Source organism: Falco rusticolus, chromosome 2 (genome assembly GCF_015220075.1).
Source record: "Falco rusticolus isolate bFalRus1 chromosome 2, bFalRus1.pri, whole genome shotgun sequence".
NCBI classification, from domain to species: domain Eukaryota; kingdom Metazoa; phylum Chordata; class Aves; order Falconiformes; family Falconidae; genus Falco; species Falco rusticolus.
In genome coordinates, this window is record NC_051188.1 from 79,774,229 (window position 1) to 79,794,063 (window position 19,835).

The 19,835-nt window shown below is 39.7% G+C and overlaps 1 protein-coding gene across 3 annotated transcripts in view; it reads left to right on the forward strand.

Annotated features, from left to right (window-relative positions):
• Positions 1–417: 417 nt before the first annotated feature.
• The window catches only part of PKNOX1 (PBX/knotted 1 homeobox 1), a 49,543-nt gene continuing 30,125 nt past the window's right edge, over positions 418–19,835 (forward strand). The window contains exons 1-5 of one of the 3 annotated variants that reach the window (XM_037376630.1): positions 425–569; positions 11,402–11,462; positions 12,010–12,092; positions 16,602–16,703; positions 19,355–19,482. In XM_037376630.1, coding sequence (XP_037232527.1) covers positions 16,653–16,703; positions 19,355–19,482 — 179 coding nt within the window. In that variant the 5' untranslated portion in view covers positions 425–569; positions 11,402–11,462; positions 12,010–12,092; positions 16,602–16,652. Of the gene's footprint in view, positions 570–11,401; positions 11,463–12,009; positions 12,093–16,601; positions 16,704–19,354; positions 19,483–19,835 lie in introns of all 3 variants that reach the window. The other 2 variants (XM_037376631.1, XM_037376629.1) reach the window with 2 other exon arrangements.

Consider the following 19,835-nt stretch of genomic DNA (forward strand, 5'->3'; position numbering starts at 1 on the left):
GGGGACTCCCACAGGCCCCCGCCCGGGCCGTGCCAGGCGGGCCAACACCCCCCAGCCCTGAGGCGGCCCCAGGGAAAGCAGCGGACCCCGGCTGAGGAGAAACGGCGGGAAACTGCCGGGGAGAGGGCGACCCCCTCCCCCCATGGAGGAGTCACTTGGTATCTCCCTCCTGCCCCCCCCCCCCGCCACCGCGAGGAGGTGGTTTCATCTCCCCCCCACCCCGTTCGACAAGGGGAGGGGCGTGGCCGGGCTGGCTGGGGTTTCCCCGCCTCCTTCGTCCATATTCATGAGCGCGAGCCGGGAGGTGCCCGCGTAGGGAGGCGGTGCGCGGAAGCCCCGCCCCGCCGCCACAGCGGCGGGGCGGGGCTTCCGCGCGCCACCTCCCTACGCCGGCGCGTGCCCCGCCCCCCGCGGTGAATATTGATGAGGCGTGATGCGCGGCGTAGTGTCGTCTCGGGCGGCGCGGCCGGCGATTGGCCAGGTGCGTGTGTGCGCGGTGACGCGTGTCGCGGCGGTGCGGGTCCCGATTGCTGCAGCCGCTTGTCAGTGTGACGAAGATTGGCACCCAGGTAAGCGCTGTCACTCAAACCCGCTCCCAGCCAGCCAGCCAGCCATCCATCACGGCGCGCCCGCCGCCGCCGCCGCCGGCCGGGCCCAGGCGTACCACCAGACCGGGGGGGTGGTTGGGGAAGGAGCGGGGGGGGCGAGCCCGGCACGCGGAACAGCGGGGAGGGGGCACCCGCACTCCGCAACTCGCCCAGAGGGGGGTTAGGGGCGGTGGCGGACAGGCGCGGGGAGGGGAGGAGGGTGGGGGGGAGCGAGGAAAATTCTGGAACGGCCGCCGATGTAACCGTTGTCTCTTGTGGGCGCGCGCCGGCGGGGGCGCGCAGGCGCCGCGCGCGGGGAGGGGAGGGGAGGGAAGGGGCGAGAGGGAGCGCGGGCCGCTGCTCGGAGCCGCGCGGAGGAGACGCGGCGGCCGGAGGGGGGGGAGGCGGAGGAGGAGGAGGGAGAGGGGGCGCCGGGAGGAGGGGGGGGAGGCGACGTGATACTTAAAGGGCCAGCGCCGCGCTGGCAGGCGTTCCTTGGGGGGGAAGGGGGGCAGGGCAAGGCTGAACGGAGAGCCCGGCAGGGGCTCTCCGGGGTCCCCCTCGCCCCCGCCTCCCCTCGCTGCCGTGCCAGGCCCCGTCGACCCGGCCCACCCCGAGCCAGCCCGAGGAGCCCTCGCCCGTGGCGGGGATCAGACCGCCGCGGCAGCTGCCTCCCCTCCGCACCTGCCCAGGCCCGGCCGGGTGCGGCCCCAGCCCCGGCGCCCGCGGCGTGGGGGGGGGGAGGGGGCTGGCGGCGTCAGTTGGCCGCGCGCGGGCCCCGTGCCGGCGGGACGGGTGGTGACCCCCGGCCCCGGGGCCGCGGCGGTGGCGGCGCGTTCCGGCGGAGCCCGGCCCGGCCCCCGGGAGCGCGGGGGCTGGCGCGCCTTGGGCTGTGCCCCCCCGCCTCCCCTCCAGTTCATAGAAAGCAGATTCTGTCAGCGGCTGGCACTTGGGGCGGTGTGCGCCGCTCTGGCGTGAGGCGGTTTCTTCCTCTCTTTTTTGGTTTTTGTTTTGTTTTGGGTTTTTTTTTTTTGTGATGTGACCTCATTGTCTCTTGGTTATGTGTAGAGGCTTCTTGACACCTAGACCGAGGCTTCCTGAGTGTTTACACAGCCGCAATTAGGAGCTGAAACTTGACATTGCCCAGAGGCCCTGCATATGATGTGTGTAAACAATAATAAATCAAGTGCTGGTTTTATCCTGAAATATTGCCTCAATTAGCCACATGTCCCGGGTCTCCCTGGAGTAGTCGATGGCTTTCCCTCATTCCCACAACACCAGCTGTATGGCACAGAGTTCATTGCTTAACAACATAAGTAGTTAACACGCCTGTGTGATACTTCTCTGTATAGCTTGTAACTACCTGTTTTTATTATTTCTTAAATATTTTCTGTTGTCCTAAATGGGAACATACAGTGTAACTTTAGAGACACAGTCACAGTATTCTTATTTTTTTTATTTGCTGCTGCAGTTTGTGACCCCTTTTTGTCAGTTACGTCTAACTAGATCACTAGTGTGGTTTTGGGAGGGAGAATGAGACTCTAGATCTGGTATGATGCCCTTATAGGTGAATTTTTATGCCACACAATGATTTAAGGTGGTTTTGGGGGTTTTTGTTTGTTCATTTTTTTGAGTGTGTTGGGGTTGTTTTTTTTTTTGGTTTTGTCACATGCAGTTAAGAGCTATCCAGGCAAGATCAGTTTTTGTCCTTGCCCCGTGTTGGAATATGATGTGTGCGTTCCGTTAAATAGATCACAGGAATAGAGAGTGTGGACAATATGTTCTGATCTGTGGTTAGTGGAAAACGCTTGAGCCAGCATCTTACGGAGGATAGCAGGAGCGTGTAGATCATTTTCAATGTATGCTAAATGTCTCATCATACTGTTATAAAAAAGCTAAAAGATTCTTTCTTAGTCTTTACAAAAATATGCATGTATCGTTGGTTCCTGATACTGTTCGTAATTTCATTCTAGAGCATGCGCTGGGCAAAGTTTCACCAGTGCAGATTGTTTGATTAGGGGAATTGTAACAACTGTAGCTTAAGAAATTTATGCACCTTGCTATTTTCTATACCATGGATACACTTACAGGTCCCTTTCCTCTGTGGGATATAAACTGTTTATGGTCTGCCTGTGCTATGGGGTTATATCCCTTTAGTTACATGTGTGCAGTTAAAGTAATATAGCTTTTGCAGCTGGGTAAGCACTGAAGTCTTGTTTAAGAATGAGATCTGGTTAGTGCCTGTTAGCTGCATGTACCAATTTCATGGATTATACTGAACCAGGAAACAAACTGTTGTGATTGTATCAGGAATCTTCTGATGTATTTCCAGACTGTGTCACTGCTAGAGTAATCGAGCAACAGCAAATGCATTTTGAGTGCATTTTCTAAATTGCTCTGTAAAATAAAATTGCCAAATTATCCTTTTCTGAGTCTGTGTGTAGCCATATATAATCATTACACTTAAGTTTTCAAAAACTTGTGAGGGGAAAAAACTCAAAATATTTCACATTTATTCAGTGTGAAGAAACAGTCTCACACTTCTTGGTATGACATTATTTTTAATCTATCCAAAACAAATAATTAGGATTTTTTTTTAAAATGTGTGTTTTATCTTCAGTTTATCTTACAAAGTGTATAGTATGTTTTTACTGTTGACTGTTGCCACTTTACGTATTTTCTTGTCATCTTAGGTTCAAAGTATCCATAGGAAAACTTCAGTGTAGGTTTCACTATATTTTCTTAATGTAAGCTTCAGTTAAGTAGTGAAAGGCATACCTGCATTTATTTCATTCGCAGGGTAAAGATAGGCAGCGTGGAGGCTATTGCGCTGCACTGAGACTTTGACGACTGATACTGTTCATTCTTATCGATCTCCCCAGTGATTCTGGGGCGTGCATTTTTTTTTATCTGTGTATGTGTATTCTCTACTTAAAGTGAATACTAATACCTTTCTCATACCTGAAGTGGGTCTTATTATCATGTAGTACAAGTGCTTTGCTGGACTGGAATTTATGTCATTAACATTTCCTGTGTACTAATAGTAAAACAGAATTCTTAAGATTTTGTGTATGTTATTGTTACAGTTGGTTAGGTTTATTTCATATTTGGAAATTTCACTTTGGCGTGTAAAAAGTTTAAGTTACAGCCTTGATTTTTTTCGGATTGTCTTTTGGATATAAAATAACATTTTAAAACTAAATCCTTGCAGTCTTCCATTAGTGCAGCTGAAAGGAGTTCAGAATGGGTGCAATACGTGTGTTTATTCTGAAAACTTCAGTCTTATAAAATGGATGTGTCTTCTAGAAGCTGTACTTCCTTTTTCAGAATTTTGCTTTCCGAGTGTATTTTTCTCATACCTTTTCCTGTACTGTAAATGCAGTGCTGTAATAAAATCGTCATAATTCTGATTCCTACCACAGCAAGTTTAGAAGTGTTTAGGAGCAATTCAGTTTCCTGGAAAAGAATAGCTCTCTTGATGTTTTTAAGCCATGTGCTAACAGCCAGGGGTGAACGATCCACAGAGCCACTACTGCAATAGTGGAGCTGCTTGTTCTAATGGCTGTGTTAATGTCCTGAGTGAAGAAAGATGTAGTCCAAACTGTATTTCAGAATATTATGTAGTGGTCTGGGAATCAAATGTTACCTCTGCAAAACTGGTACACATGTGAAAGCTTACAATAAAGCAGCTGAATATTTTATTTTGGTGTAAGTAAGACTGAATTGGGTTTTTTGGTGTGTAATTTGAAATGGTACAAACGTTACTTCTCTTTTGCAGCAGCTGGTTGCTTGACTCTCAGTGTTTAAAAGTGTCTGTAGGCTTACAAGTGAGTCTCAGGGTGGGGATGTGTATTTTACCACAGCTCAATATTGTACAAAATGTAAAACAACTTCTCTTCTAAGCGAGAGGATTCCAAGAGCAAGGAAAAAACCTGCTGGTAGAGTTCTTTTCTTTGCTTAACTTGGTGCCAGATGTTACTGAAGTATTGTAGCCAGACCATTGTTGCTCTCCCCGAGGTAATGGAATGCTGAAGTATTCACATTTGTTAGCAGGTTCTTCACTTTGCTCTGTAAGATTGTTCCATGTTGTAACTGTGGTACACAGGTATCATCACACGGAACTGGGTAGAAAATAAAAGTAGTGACACCGAGAATCTGGGAACACCAGTCTTTGTTTACAGAGCAGCATCTTTTTATGAAGTTGGTAAAGGGCAGTAACTTGGTTCCCCTGCCAGCAGCCTGAGGATACAAAGTCGTGTGTGTTACTGAAAGACAAAAAGGAAGTTGATGTTAGAAGTGGAAATAAAACTTAGATCTACTTGTCATCACATGCTTGCTTATCATCCTTCATATGAACACACTTGTTTATTTTTACTATAGCAGCTACTTCAGGCCATGATACTCTCATTTTTTCTACATAGGTGTGTAAAAGAGGTATTTGCTGTTAAATGGAAGGCCATTTCAGTGCTTAGTCAAACGGTGATTTTTGAAAATGGGAGCTAACTGACTGTGATAATCACATACTGCCCCTTAGCCTGCTATACCTGTGGATCTCTGTGATCTTCTGCAGCTAACAGTAAATTCAGGCAAAAAAAGTAGAATATGGTAGCTTACTGCTACTAAAAGAGGGATCCATTTTTTTCTTTTTAAACCACCAAATTCCAATTAATATTTTATTTGTGAGCTTTTGGAACTGGCTGTGTTTTTTCTTGAGGACAGGAAGTTAGGAAATGTGGCTATACTTCACATCCTGCTTAGCTATTTTTCAAATTACATAGAGAACAAAACAAAGGGAAAAGGATATTATAATACTTATTACTGAAAAATGAAAGCCAAGTCTTTAATACTTAAAGGAAACTGAGACGATTTTGAAATGGGAATTGGAGCTTTACACATGTTTAACATGCCTAGAGAACAGGGGAACAAAAATGTGTGTGCTGTTTTATGTTTTTATAACTAAAGATCTTGAACTCCAAGGTCAGTCTATGATCACTTAATTTATATGTGTTCTAGCCCATTTTTATGGGTTACAGGCCATGACAGTAGCAATGCCAGGAGCAAGGTGACCTGGTTATTCTATTTTTTGTTTGGAGATAGTGTTTTCAGTGGCTTATTTGTTACTCATACTGAAATTTGCCATGATGAATACGTTTGAGCAGGGTTATTCCGGAAACTTTAAGCTAAAATGACTTGGCATTTTGAAAACTACTTTAAGAGAAAGTAAATATGTTAATTTAAGGGGGGGAAGGGATATGCTTGTTAGTCTGCCTTATTTAAGAGCATACCAACGTTTCAGTTCTAGAATTTAGCATTGTAGAGCATAAGCATTCAGATGGAGCATACAGCTGTTCCTTGAGAAACTTCAACAAAACATAAAACTTTGGACAATCTGGTTCATGCATGGTAACTTGGCAAATATTTATTAACTAAATTACCTGAATAATCCATGTAACTTGGGTATCTTCCTGTCTGTCGGTCCTTGCATGTCACCTGACTGTGCAGTCATCATCTGGACCAAGTATTTAAGCATGATGCATCCCACTGCAGTAGGTGATGGGTAGATTTAATCCTGAATAGTCTTTCTTTATCTGTGCGTTTCCCCCAACCCCAGAATGCATAGGCAGCAGCTGTACTCATGGAGGGGTGAAGGCTGGTTGGTATTCGGGGAGAGGTGGGGAACAGAGATGGAAGTTTGGTGGCAATACAGGTCCAGGAACCTGAAAAGCAAAAATGACACATGGTCAGAAGTGGGGGGAAAAGAGAGGGCAAGAACTGAGAAGGAGGAGAAGCGGTACATGGGTGTGGAAGGAATAATAGGGAAGGGTAGTATGAGGCTGAAGAGCAGAAAGGACATGGATAGAAAAGAAAGGGAACATGAAGATCATTGGCGGGAGGAACAGAAGAGGCTAGAACATGTCTGACTTGCAAAAACTAGTTGAACTGATGGCTTCTGGTCCACCATTGCTAAAGAGTTGTCATGAAGCGGAGCAGGAAAGGAAGAATTCTTATTTAATCACCATTTTTAAAATAAAATTACAGTTCATTTTATGGCCTACACTTAGTAGCAAAGCGAAGATGTTCTTGTTTAACCAAATGTTACAGTCAAAAGAGGGAAGAAGATTATGGAAAAGTTACTGACCAGTTGGAACTGGATTTTCACAGAGGGTTGCAGGACCAGGATTTTCTGTCACTTTAGTGTATTCAGTGAGTCCAAGTTAACACTTGGTTCGTTGACAGGCTCATTATTTCTGAAATCATGAAGGACATAAAAATTAAATAATTGATGATGGAGCACCTTGATGAAGTGTTTTAAGGCTAAAACTGTGTAGAGGCATAAAAATGAAATAATTGCCAATGGAACACCTTAATCTTCATGAAGTGTTTAAATGCCAAAAATGTGTAGAGGGGATTTTCTTATGCATTCAACATCTTAAGTGCATTTTAAATGGAGTTACTAGTTAAAAAAACCGTCTTCATCCTTTAACTGTACTTCAGCAGCATTAGGAATTCAGTCTTTCATAGAAGGACTCATTAGAAACTTTTATGGTTTTCTAATAAAAATGTCAGAGAAGTTACGTGTGCTTACATAAACTGCTTGCTAACATTGTATTCAATAGCAATAAAGGCATACTGAGATTGGTGGTTATTCTGTGTCTTCTTTATGAAACTGCAAAGAATAAACACAAAACAAGATCAATTTCAGTCATAGTTTATTGGGTGCTGATTCAAATCATTAAAATAGGATTTCCTGTTGCTTTGGTTTAATTTGCCTAGAAGGATATGATAAAATGAGTGTCTCCAGTAGCAAGAGATTCACTACATACTTGCGTAGATATTCCACAGGCTTCAATGGCAAAGGAATGGAGTTGGGTTTAGCACATATGCAGACCTGTTTTTCATCCATGTGGGGAACACTGTCCTTGTTTGTTTGTTTCGGGGGGCTGGTTTGGGTGTTTTGGGGAGGGATTTGGTTTTTTTGGGGGTGTGTGTATGTTATTATTTTAAAATTGTGCTTTAAAAAGTTGTTAAATATCATTAAGTAGGAAAGTTGTACCAGAATTTGTTCCAGCTATGGAATTGCTGATACGTCCTCTGGTATGTAAGGTGGTTTTGGTAGTCTTTTCTAACGCAGTCCTCTTACCACCATAGCAGCCAGGCAGATACTACACTACCTTCTTGATCTTGGGTCTACAATGTTATGATGACAGCACTCTGGGTAAATACCGAGGGGGAAAAAAATACTTCTCTGTCCTGTGACAAGCAGATACGTGTGAGGATTCATGATGTGTATGCTAGGATTCACAAGTGAGAACCATACAAAGTTCTGTTTGCAGTGTTAAGAATACAGAAAAAATGTAAAAACTGAAGGAGTCTTCATTTCCTATGTGAATATTGGGGATGGATGAGGGAGTAATGGGAAATATTTTTGCTCCCTCATACCCTAATCCTTTGGGAGTCTTGGAGCAATTAAAGAAGGGAGGCTTTCTTTCCCTAAAGTTTATTTTCCTTTTACCAAAGTTTCTATTTAGTCTTCTTAATTCCTTACTTTATGGAGCTAATAAAGCAGGGTCAAATTACAGCGTGAAATGGGTAGGAGAAACTGAGATGCTGCAGGAATTATCTTGAATTTGAGAATCTCTTAATAGTTAGAAGAATGAAGTTTTCATTTGGCAGAATGTAGGAGAGCAACCTGAGGATTTCCTTCTGCAATGCCAAGAGCTACCTGGAGGCAAGATACCTAGCATACTGAGGCGACATTATTTTATGACTAGATTTGATAGGATTTCTCATCTTTCTCTTTCTTATTGTTAAGCACTTTGGTAAGTTGGTGATATGTGAACCATGTTTATGTGTGCTTCCCAAGAAATATGCTGCTGTAAACCCAAAGGGTGTATGCAGAATTAAGGAAATTAAGTTCTTTAGAAGACCCAGATGCCCTTAATTCTGCTTTTGTTGTTGTGCCTTGAGAAACTTAAATTATTTTATGCATCTTTAATATCCATTTTATCAGTTACTGCATATGCAATTTTAACTTGTGAAGCAGTATGGGGTTTTATAACACTTTTTTTCATATTTGGTATCTGCAAATGGGGCATTTTCCGGAACGACTTTGAAATACTGAAAACAGAGTTTACACAAAGAGTGAATTGCTAAAGTAATGCAAGTTGTTTCATGAGGTGGTTCATCATATGTTATGCTGTGTGACATTGTGTGGTGGTGCTTGGAATATAGTCTCTGATAGAAATACTTTGTATGGCTTGTTAAATTCTGAAATGAGGTTATATGAAAATAGGATGCTATGAACGATTAATGGGACAGCAAATCGGTAATGTTGGAGAGGTCTTGCTGAGTAAAGTCAGTGTTACATAGTATCTATGTTCAAAATCCTACAGGCAAAGAAAGGTGGATGATAGATTTTAGTGTAGCCCGTATTTCTGAAGAAATTTAATGGTGGATTCTAATTTATTTTTAGTTTTCAGTTTATTAAAGTATAATATGCATTTGTTTTTTAATGTAATCTCATATTTATCATGATTAATATAGAAATAACTTTATTGCACCACCAAACGATAAAGGGAAAAAAGTGACACAAAGTAAATCTCATTTTACTGCAGCTGAAAATTGGTTTCTTGGCTTTTTAGGGCTTGTCTCACAGGGAAATCAACAGCATAGCTGTTGTCTAATAACTGTTTAGCTGTATCTACGTAGCACAACTCCCTGAGGCTGGTATTATATTCCCGAATAGTAACATTGTTTTTCTAAAAGTATAATTTTCCAAATAATGACTATATTTTGTAAGTATGTAAGATAGAGGAAATGGAAGCCACCTTGCTGGTGAATGAAGAGTATGTTCTCATTGAGCAGTTTTAATAAACTTGTATGCATCAACTTCATATTGATTTGTTTGTCTTAATTTTACTGAGTGTCTCTTTGTAGGCAGGTTGATGGAGAGAGAACCGCTGCAGCAAAAGTAGAATGAATCCCTGATAGCGTGTTGTCATATGTACTATACATACTGCTTAATTATTGTTACTTAAATCTAGACAAATATATTTTGATCTCAATGTTGGCTAATATTTGCGTATGTGAATGTATGCACAGGTCTTTGTTTCTTACTAGCTGATGTGCAAAATGAGAGAATGACTGAAAAGAGAGTACTTCTACACTTGAATGAGCAAGGTCATATTTTCGTAGTAAAAAACTTCAATGGTGATATGCCTTTTAATTGACAAAGCAAGTTGCTCTTGGTTTTGGTTTCATAGTTAAGCATCTTTATTATGATAAATGACTTTAAAACTTGTCTGCAAGAGAAATAAAAGGAAAAAAATTGGCACTAGCAATTCCAAGTTTAGGCTCCATAGTGCCTTGATGTTGTCTCTGTCCTTTAACAGGTGTATCTGCTCCTTGTTCTTGCTCCCACATGTGAGAGGATATAACATGCAAGCTCAGATCTCTCATTTTCTTGTCTGGTGTGTTTTAGGCTGGACTCTAGTCTTCATTGCTGTCAAGTATCTCATGGAAGAAGGCAATATGACTGCAATGACCTCTGGCTTCTTCTCAGCCAAACCTTTTCCTCTGCAGCATCTTTCACCTGGGCTGGCATTTTTTTCAGTACCTCTTTCTTTCTGCCCTTGGTATCTCATATTCTGTCTAGAAACTTGCCTATTTCCAGAGTTTTAGCTGAAGACTTTGCAGGCAAGGGCTACTTCTTCATACATGAAATATTTTTGATTGACCAGTTCGGGCACAGTGGCACAATCTGTTCTTTGCTGCAGTTGTTTCTGATTGAAGGGAACAAGTTTTCTAGACCTGCAGTGGTGAAGTAGTCCTCCTTTATGGCTGAGCAAGAGACAAGGAACAGATAATCCCAATTTATCTGACCTCCATTCAGAAGATGTTACAGTGAGAAGTCCTCTTGCTATAGTGAATAGTTCTCTATTTCAAAGTAGCCCAGTAAGTTGAGGTGGGTGAAAATGAATACCAAAAATATGGAAGGTAAATAGCGTGTGAAGAAGGGACTAAGAGGGTACTCTGTCTTCTCAGAACAGAATTGAGTTTCAAAAATGAGAGAAGCCCATTCTTTGGGGACATAAGTCTTTGACAGTTCAAGAGAAACTGGTAAGAACGTCTAATGTCATCTTCCGCTTGAGGCTTCAAGACCAGGCGTATCAGTTCGGACTGAAACCCCCTCTAGCTCAGTACTTAATCTCTAACCATGTCTGAAACTTATACTGCCTTATAACTCCTCAGAGTATCTTCTCCCTGCTCTTCTAGAGCCAGGTTTCATGAACCGAGGTGGCATCTATATTGACTAACCCTTAGCATCTTGGTTTTTTCTGTGAACTTGTCTGAAAAACATTATTTCTACAGTATGTGTGGATGAATTTTGCTTCTCAAAATCCAAATACCAACTTCATCTCACTTTCAAAAATGTTGGGAGTTACTTTCATTCCAGTTCTTATGCAGTTGGCAAAACTGGGTATGTAGTTCCCAGCCTTGTCTATGTGAGAAACAGAAATAATCTGAATCAAGATCGCATCTGTGTGTTTAGCCATTGTATCATTTCAGATGGCCTTTGGTGCAACATTAGTGTCTGGAACTTGCCCCGAGATAGTTTTGAAGGCTTTTTGATGCTTTTCAGCAGTTGTGTGTTCTAAACACATTTTCACAATCTTTGCTACTTTGCTTTCACAGTCATTACTACTCTTTTAAAATAGCTTTAATATATCAAACAGGTGCTATTAAATATAATTAAAGTAATTTTAAGTGGTAATTTTTTGAAAGCTTTTTAAAATTGCTGAATAATCTTGTAGGAGAACCTGTCTTCACAGAACATGTGATCCTAACAGTGGCTGGTGCCCTTTCCGATAGTCTGTATCATGTAGCAGATTACTTGATCGTACCCATAATTAGAATACATTCTATGGTAAACTCAAAGCATGATTATGCAGGAGTTAAACTTGAAGAAAGGTGAAAGCCTTTTTTTTGTTTTGTTTTTTGTTTCATGCTTAATTTTTACAACACTGCTGAGTTATTCCTATTTGCATTTTGTAGTTTTGTTTTTGGGATGTGTCTTGTCTAGTCTAAGCAGACAGACGCTGAGCCAGAGTGTAAAATACGAAGGTTGAACAGCAAGTGAGTTAGCAGTCCAAATGTAGTCTTCTGTTAAGACAAAGGTAATAATGGAGAATGAATGGAATAACATGCGAGAAAGTTGAAGTAATAGCATGGGATAGTGGGTATGATCAGAAATTATTAGAAATAAAAAAAAAAAATTGCAAAACATGAAAAACCTGTCAGTTTATTGAAACTTGGGGAGGGGACCACATAATAAAGCAAAACATCTTCTGTAATCATATTTAGTTTCAGGAAATATGTTCTCTGTTGTTGTCTCCTTCTGAATATTTCTCTTGGTTTTTAGGTTTCTGTCCCCTACATCGTACATCAGTGGGATCACTCTGCTGGAACAAAATAATGTCATCTTCAACCCATTGAAGGAAAGGGGTGAGCAGCTTTCTCATGGCCGGTATTTTACCTCCTTTAGAAAGCAGCGTGCCCTGGAAGCAAATATCATCATCTGTTTTGATGAAGAGTGAAGCCAGTTCTAGATGCTTTCTATGCATCAAACAGGCTTGCCGTTTTGTTTTTTGTTTCTTTTTAACTTTGTGTGTGAATATAAGAATCTATATTGTATAGAGCAAGTGCCAGGACTGAAGTTAAATAATGAACAAATAGCCGTGCTGAATCTGCCAATCGTCGGTTTCTCTCTGAAGGACTTCAAAGGAACGTGTGTAGGGGAAAGTTAGAAGGAACGAACTTGTTAACAAGTCTGTTGGGTAGTTTCTTCACAACCCTGAGACAGTTAGTGGTTAGTTTATAGCCTGAAGCATAACTATTTATATCTCTTACAAACATCTGTTGTAGCTTGTATATGTTAAAAGTGATATTACTGAACTCCAACAGCTTACTTGCACCCTATGTTAACGTTACTGGGTGGTCCCTTTGCTCTTAATTATGAAAAAGTAGAGCAAGTGAGGAGTGATGTGTGTTAACTGATGACTTTGTGTACAAGTTTCAGCTCACCTTTAATCTATTCTCTTAGATGCTCCTTACCTTGCACAAAGTCTCCACATTTCTAATTATGATTACTCCTCTTAATTTAGCTTCCTTTCTACTCTACTTTTTACCTGCATACTTATTTTTATTAAAGGCTTGAGGTTTTTTTCCTTTTTGCTTTGTTTTACAGAATGCAATGCGTCTATGAATTCCCTTTCACCACAAATATCAATGGAGTTTCTGATTGCAGTTCATGCATCAGCTTCCACTTTACATGACCTTAAACATTTCCTTGGGTTTTCCTCACACTGTGTTTTCAAAATAAATAGAATGAGAGTTAATTCTGTTCTGCATGAAGCAGACTGGCTGACTCTCTCACCCCCAGCTTATTTTTGTTACTTGTAACTCTTTGAATGTAACACAAATGCACAGTTTTCCTTCTACTCTCAGTTTCTTTAACAAAGATTAATTGGCATTTTTAAAGCTAAGTTGTCCAAAAGTCATAGGTTCATATGCTTGTTTCAGATACCTTAGGTCATATAGTGTTGGGTATAGCTGTGCTGGTTAAAGATGGTCCTGCTGTGAGTTGATAATCACCACATATGAGCCAGAAATTACCATGCTAATAGGTCAACCGAGAGCTGGGATTGTATGAGTGCACAGCAGTGTACTTAAGACAAAGTCAGCTGGTTTACATCATAGCCACCTTTAACAGTGGGTTGAACTAGCCTAACTGACTTAATGTAAAAAGGATGAGAAATCATTTGCGTGTTCTGTGAGCTCAGTGGTAGAGCTGTGGAAGTAATTAGCTCTGGCAGGGTGGCAGTGGTAAACATCTGGGAGCGATACCAGCTTCATCTAGCATTGTTTGCAGAATGAACATCTGCTTAGGCTGTGTATCTGCTAACTAGAACTGGATGCTTTACCCTAAATTAGGTTATAAAAGCCAAATGTGTAAATACCTTTTCAGTTATTTTTCTTAAAGTTTAACATAGTTTGTTTCTTACCACTACTGTGTAATGAGGAGATGTTTCTCTTTAGTGAACCAAAGTAATTCCTCAGTTAATTGCCTCAATTTAAGTGTGTGATTAGCTCAATTTGTTCTTCTTGATTTGCAATAGTTGTCTTCACTAAATCTCATCAGTTGCTATCTTGCCTAATAGCTTAATCTTCTTCTACTGTAATTATAAGTCAGAGGGGAAGCTCTTACGGGAAATAAATGATACACCCATGTAGAATTCTTTCCAGCTGTTCCCCTGGGAGAGAATAGGGCAAAAGTCCTTCTTGATGAAATAATCTATGGATCTAGCTCAAAGCTGTGCACCTCTTTCTTCCTTAGTGGGGCCTGAGGGATTTAGATGTGGAATGGCTCTTCTTTATGGAAATCTGGAAGGAAGGGTTGGTCCAGCTTGTCCGATTCTTCAGAAATTCTTGCCATATCCTATTGTCTTTACCAGTTTACATGTGTTATCTCTGTTGCTTCCCTCTCCATGTTGTTCTTTGTGTCACTAATATGATCTTGCATCCTTGCTAACTGTAAAGCATTCTTCTTTTTATGTGACTGTTTTACCTCTTATTTCCTCACTTCTTGCTGAGAACTTCATCTTTATCCCACAGCTAAACAATTTATTTTAACAGCATTTTGTGAGGAACTTCTTCAGCCTCTAAAAGATTAAATAGTGTTTACTCTTTCTTTGTTAATCTGTTCAACTGTTATGCTTTTATTTTGAGGGTAGCCTGGTCTGTGCTTCGGATATCATGGTCAGAAATTAGATGCGTGTCTTTTGAGAAGGAAGAAAAGCAGCATTTTGTATGTGCCTGTTCACTCTAAATACTGAAAGACACTAATGCCCTCGCTGGTGTTTTAAAATGTGTCCCCTTAAAGTATTTTGAAAGATATCTCACTTTGTTATTGTAGTAAATGCTGTTTTAATTTTAACGTTAAATGATTCACAACTTTAAAAAAAAATAAATTAAAAACTAAGCACTCCTATTGGTGAGTGCATTATGTCGTTCCTTTTTTTTTTATTTTGGTGGGGAAATCAATAATGTATTTGGGGTTTCAAAGAAAGAGATACTGATTTTATAAAGACAGCTAGACAAGCTAGAACCAGAAAATACATTCATTAAAGCTATTAGACAACCTCTAAATGCAGTTTTTACTCTTTTCCTCTGTAAATTGTATTCTTAAGAAAAATACACTTCATCATAGGAGTCCCCAAACTGTAGCATACCTTTTAGCTAGTATTCCACAAGCTACTTAAGATGATATGTGCATGTTGTCTACAAATAGAAGCTTGTTCAGCTCTGCAAGCACATGACCCAATGCCAGAACCAAGATCTGCTCTGTCTGCTCATATTTGTGGTTCCCAAGATGCTTTTGCGTGCATAAAATGGCACAGATTCCCTAAGAGTAACAGCTCCATTTAAGCACGAGTGAGTGAAAGTCAGTAACCTAGTTTGTAAGTGAAGTCATGCTTATGTCATCCTGGTGAACTACTTTGGTCTTTAAAACTGGAAAAAAAAATAAATAATGCAGTAATGTTTAGGAATCGTACTTTGAGTAGAACCTGATGCAAAGTAAGGCCCGAAGTTTGTCTCTATGCCTGAAGCTGTTAAGTAAACAATGAAGGGAATCTTGAAATGTATCCTGTTTTTCCTAAATTAGACATGTACTCGAGACTGTTATAATCTGTAGGGGAAAATATCCAGAAATGTAAAAATTGCTCTTCAAAATGGTCATATACTGTAGCAGTATGCAATGGTGAAGAGACGATTTAAAAATAGCTGAAAAAATGTGTAGTGGTTGAACACATTACAAAGAAAAAAGGCTCTGTTTCAGAACTTAAACCAATAAAAATTCTAAAACTTGGTTGTTTGATATTGACCTAAGTGGAAGAAAGCAGAAAAGCTGGAATTAATACCTGGATGTAATCTTTTTCAAGACTTGAGCTCTATCTTCTTTTCTAATATTAGTATTTTTTATAGTCGTTAAAAATTAGGATTCCTATGCGTCAAGGAAAATTGAGTTTTGTGGTAGTTTTTAATGGTAATAGCTTAATGATTTGTGTGATTTCAGTTATAATGGCTGCTAATCTGACAAGAAAATGAAACATGAATTAGTAATTTGATGGAAAAACTATCTGGTGTTGATATTATGCTACTTTTTTTTTTAAATCGCTGAATGTCTAACTTTAAAAAAAAAAATGCTGAACTCATCTGGGCACCAAGCTCCAGCTAATGCTTAGAGGGAATAACATACATAAATTTACTTGTATTATAAATCCAATTAACATTATTATTTCCCAAAGTATAGAACGTCTATGAAAATGAGACTTGTGAATTCTTAGGTTGCTTTTGAAACTATATATTCACATAGGCCTAGTTGTTTAACAGTTGCTAGATATTGTTCCATTCTTTGTTGAGCCTTAATGAGTTGGACTGTAGATTCCTGATGTCAGAAGTGATTTGAATATTTGGTTTCTAAAAGTAATTTCAGGCCATTACTTTACAATATGGGATTCATACTCATAAGAGATGAGGAATTCCTTAACAATTTTTACATTTGGGTCATTAGTTGTAAACTACTGTTATTTGAGTTATAGCAATGACTTTTCAAAACAGAAACATAAATCTTTGCTTGTTTCTAGATTTTATGTATTACCTTAGAATAAGTAGTGCAAAAATAAATGCTAAAGTTTATTTGAAGTTTATGCATGTTAAAGAACCTCAACTTCTTATGAAAAATTTAAATTTAAAATACAAAATGATACAATGATTTTTTTGCTGATGAAATCTGTTGTGTTTTCCAACTTTTTTTCTGAGAATACGTATGTAACTACCATTGTCAGTAAACTTGCTGATTTTTTTTTACAAGGGGAGGTATACATAAATCTTAATCTTTTACAACTGAATTCTAAGTGGTCACTTTTGTAACTGACTTTTTTTTTTTTTAAGAATATTTGTTCATACTTATGATGATTTGACATAATTAACGTTTTATTAACCATGATGGCAACACAGACATTAAGTATAGACAACTATCAAGATGGACAACAGGTGGGTGTGGTTTTCTTTCTCTACAAACTAAATACAGTTAGCAAGAGAAAAAAAGGTAGTGTTTTTTTTCCTTAAAGTCTGCTTTGTCATTGTTTAACTATCTGTTCTTGTTTGTAAACCAAAATCTTTAAAGTGATAAGCTGCTATTCTTTAATACTTAGATACTTATTAAAGACTTAGCATGACTTTGCTGAACTTGTGCAACAATGGTTAGGTAAGGGATTTTCTTCTGAATCTGCTCTAGGTGATTTGTGTGCTGTAATGTTCCTATTTTTAGGAAAGTCAAATGGATATCTGTAATATTTTGTGTATATGATGTGTCTGTGTTCTTATGTGCTTGCAGTTACAGTAGGCAGATGATGTTTATGCAGTCATAGACTTGCTGGTCTTGCTTAAGTGAAGGATAAATCAAGTTATCTAGAATTATATGCTACTTTGACAACATATAAGTTGATGCAATTATGCTGCAGGCTGAAAACTGGTTAAAACACTTGAATTAATTTTAACGAGTTTATTGATTAGAATTACTAATTTCAAAGCTGGTCAGTGGGATTCCAGTTTCTTATTTCTGTTAACAGCTAGAATAATGAAAAATACTGAGATATGTCTGGTCATGATGTTTCTTTTTTGTACAACAGGCTGTATATTGCAACAATTTGAATTGCTAAATTAAAATAAATTAACTGGAGACAAGTCATGCAGTGGCCTGTACTCTGAAGACACATTTTTACATTACTATGTGTCAGCCCTAAGCAGTAAAAACAAGTACTTCTGTCAGCAGATGGCAACAGTGGCGAACAGTCAGAAGAAAACCAGCAACTTTTCCCATCTCTTAGAAGATGTGTATCTGAATGCAATCTGGGATTATTGATTTTTGTTGTTGTTTGCTTCTTTTATTGCAAATCTTAATTTCTCTGTGTCCTCTTACCTACCTTAGATCTTTTACTATATACCCCCAGCAAATACATGCCATCCTATGACACATCAGTGAAAGTAATACATGTTTTTGTAAAGAACAGAGTGGGAGAGAGCCTTTTCTTTCTATTTTGTATTTTAACCTCTCGGTGACCAAGATAGGTCATTTGGCATCTTGTAGCTTTTGTAGTTTGGAAATGGCCCACAGAAAGTAGTTTGCAGTTTTAAGTGAGCTGTTTTCTCCTCCTAGTGAGATAGAGCCCTAACTGAACATGCTCTCTCCCTTCAGACTCTGCAGATGTGTAGCTCAACATTTATAATCAATTGTATGAGTCATCCTCTTTTTATTTTGCTCCGCCTTCTTGTCCTTAGCCACGGCGAGTCCATTAGTTGCATCTTTTCTGCAAACACTCTGTTTTAAAAATCATCTGTGCTTGCTGAGGAAGCTTTTGCAAGGCAGACTGCTCTGTTGGGTAGGATACGCTGGCATTTTCTCAGCTTCTGATTTTGCTTAGGAGATGGCCCGACAAGTAATAGAGCACAAACCTTTCAGTTATCCCAGACTTCTTGTTCAGAATAGTATAAATTAATTTGCTACTGTTGTGTGAAAATAGATTACATTCTCTCGGAGTCAGGTTCTCTACTAGTTTCTGGAAGCCAGCTTTCTTCTTGGAGGTTTTCTGTGAGTGATGTGATACGTACATCTCACAGGAAAAGAGGGCAGAGGATTGCATTCTGTACACTTCCTTTCTGGAGGTGTCAGTTCTGGCTGCCTGGTGATATCTAGAACAATGTCTGTCCTCTAGTCAAGATAGATGTCGTTAGGTTTAAAATAGAAAAGAAAGACTGCAGTAATTTCTTGTCTTCTTACAGATGGTTCCTAGTGGTCAAAGGAGAGAAGACAAAGAAGTTTGGGTTGGGGGGTGGAAACTGACTTTCACAGGTCAGGTTCCTTTAAGAAAAGAGATTTAGCTGGAGGTGATGGGACAACCACATTTGACACCTTCAAAGCACCTCAAAGGCATTACCAGCCACCTAGTGCAGTTTAGGAAGTGTTCAGTAGAAGCTGTGTCTCCTTGGTGTTTCTCCAGCAGTGGCAGGTTGTGAAACTGTGTTAAATGGATTTGTAGAAGCAGTTACTGCTCTTTTCTCCAATAGGTCAACATTCCTGAAATAATTGGTTATTACAATACATAAATTTGAGTGGTAAAGGTCAGGGGAGGTTATGCACCTGATAACTCAAAGATTGGAAGGACATAGAATATTTCAATGCTTTCTAAGAAAATGCATGTTTCAATGGGCAAGAAAAACTTCAGGATCCCTTTTGTTCAGTATCCCAATAAAATGTACAGTAAGAAATAAGAGAACTTATGACTAGAAACTTTCCTTTCTATTTTCATCCTAAAGGATTTTTCTGCAGACATCCCCATATTTTTTTTGGAGCAATGTACTGTAGCATATTCCAAAAATTCAGAGACAAAATGCTTTAAGAATTTACTAATATTTGTCATTCCCATTTTACAGCTGAGTGCTGAAACTTGAAGTGACCTTTACATTACCCATTAAAAAGTGTCAAGGATTAAAAAAGGGGTTTTGTAACTGCTCTGGCTTTTTGAGTAACTGCTACGTCATACCAACTTTCTGGCAATTTAGTAGCCCTTTCCATTGCTGTTTCATTGGAAAACAGTACGCTTATTTTACATCAAGCATACAGATTTACTTATCGTTTTCTACAGATGCAAGTAGTAACAGAGTTAAAAACTGAACAAGATCCCAGCTGCTCTGAAACTGATGCAGAAGGAGTGAGTCCTGCCCCTGTAGAATCTCAAACTCCAATGGATGCAGACAAACAAGCCATTTACAGGTAGTAATGGACTTGTGTTCTGTCTTTGAAGGGTAAAGAATAGAGGATTTTATATTTTTTTCATTAATAATAAGTAGCCTAAAATCAAATGATCTCTTGGCTAACTGTCTTAGTAGCTTGCAGGGATAGAATGAGATCAAATTAGTTTCACTGTTAGTCTTCAGCCAAGAAAAAAACACTTCCCTTTATTGTGGGATTCTTCAGTTTCAGCATAGTTTTAAAGAATGTTCTAAGCGGGACTGCCTTTAAAGCAGAAGTGAAATTTAGCAAGCTACTCAGACTGTTGAACTATGGTCACTATTTGTTATACTGCAGTTTTTATCTTTAATGTGAGATTTTATTTTTATTGTAAT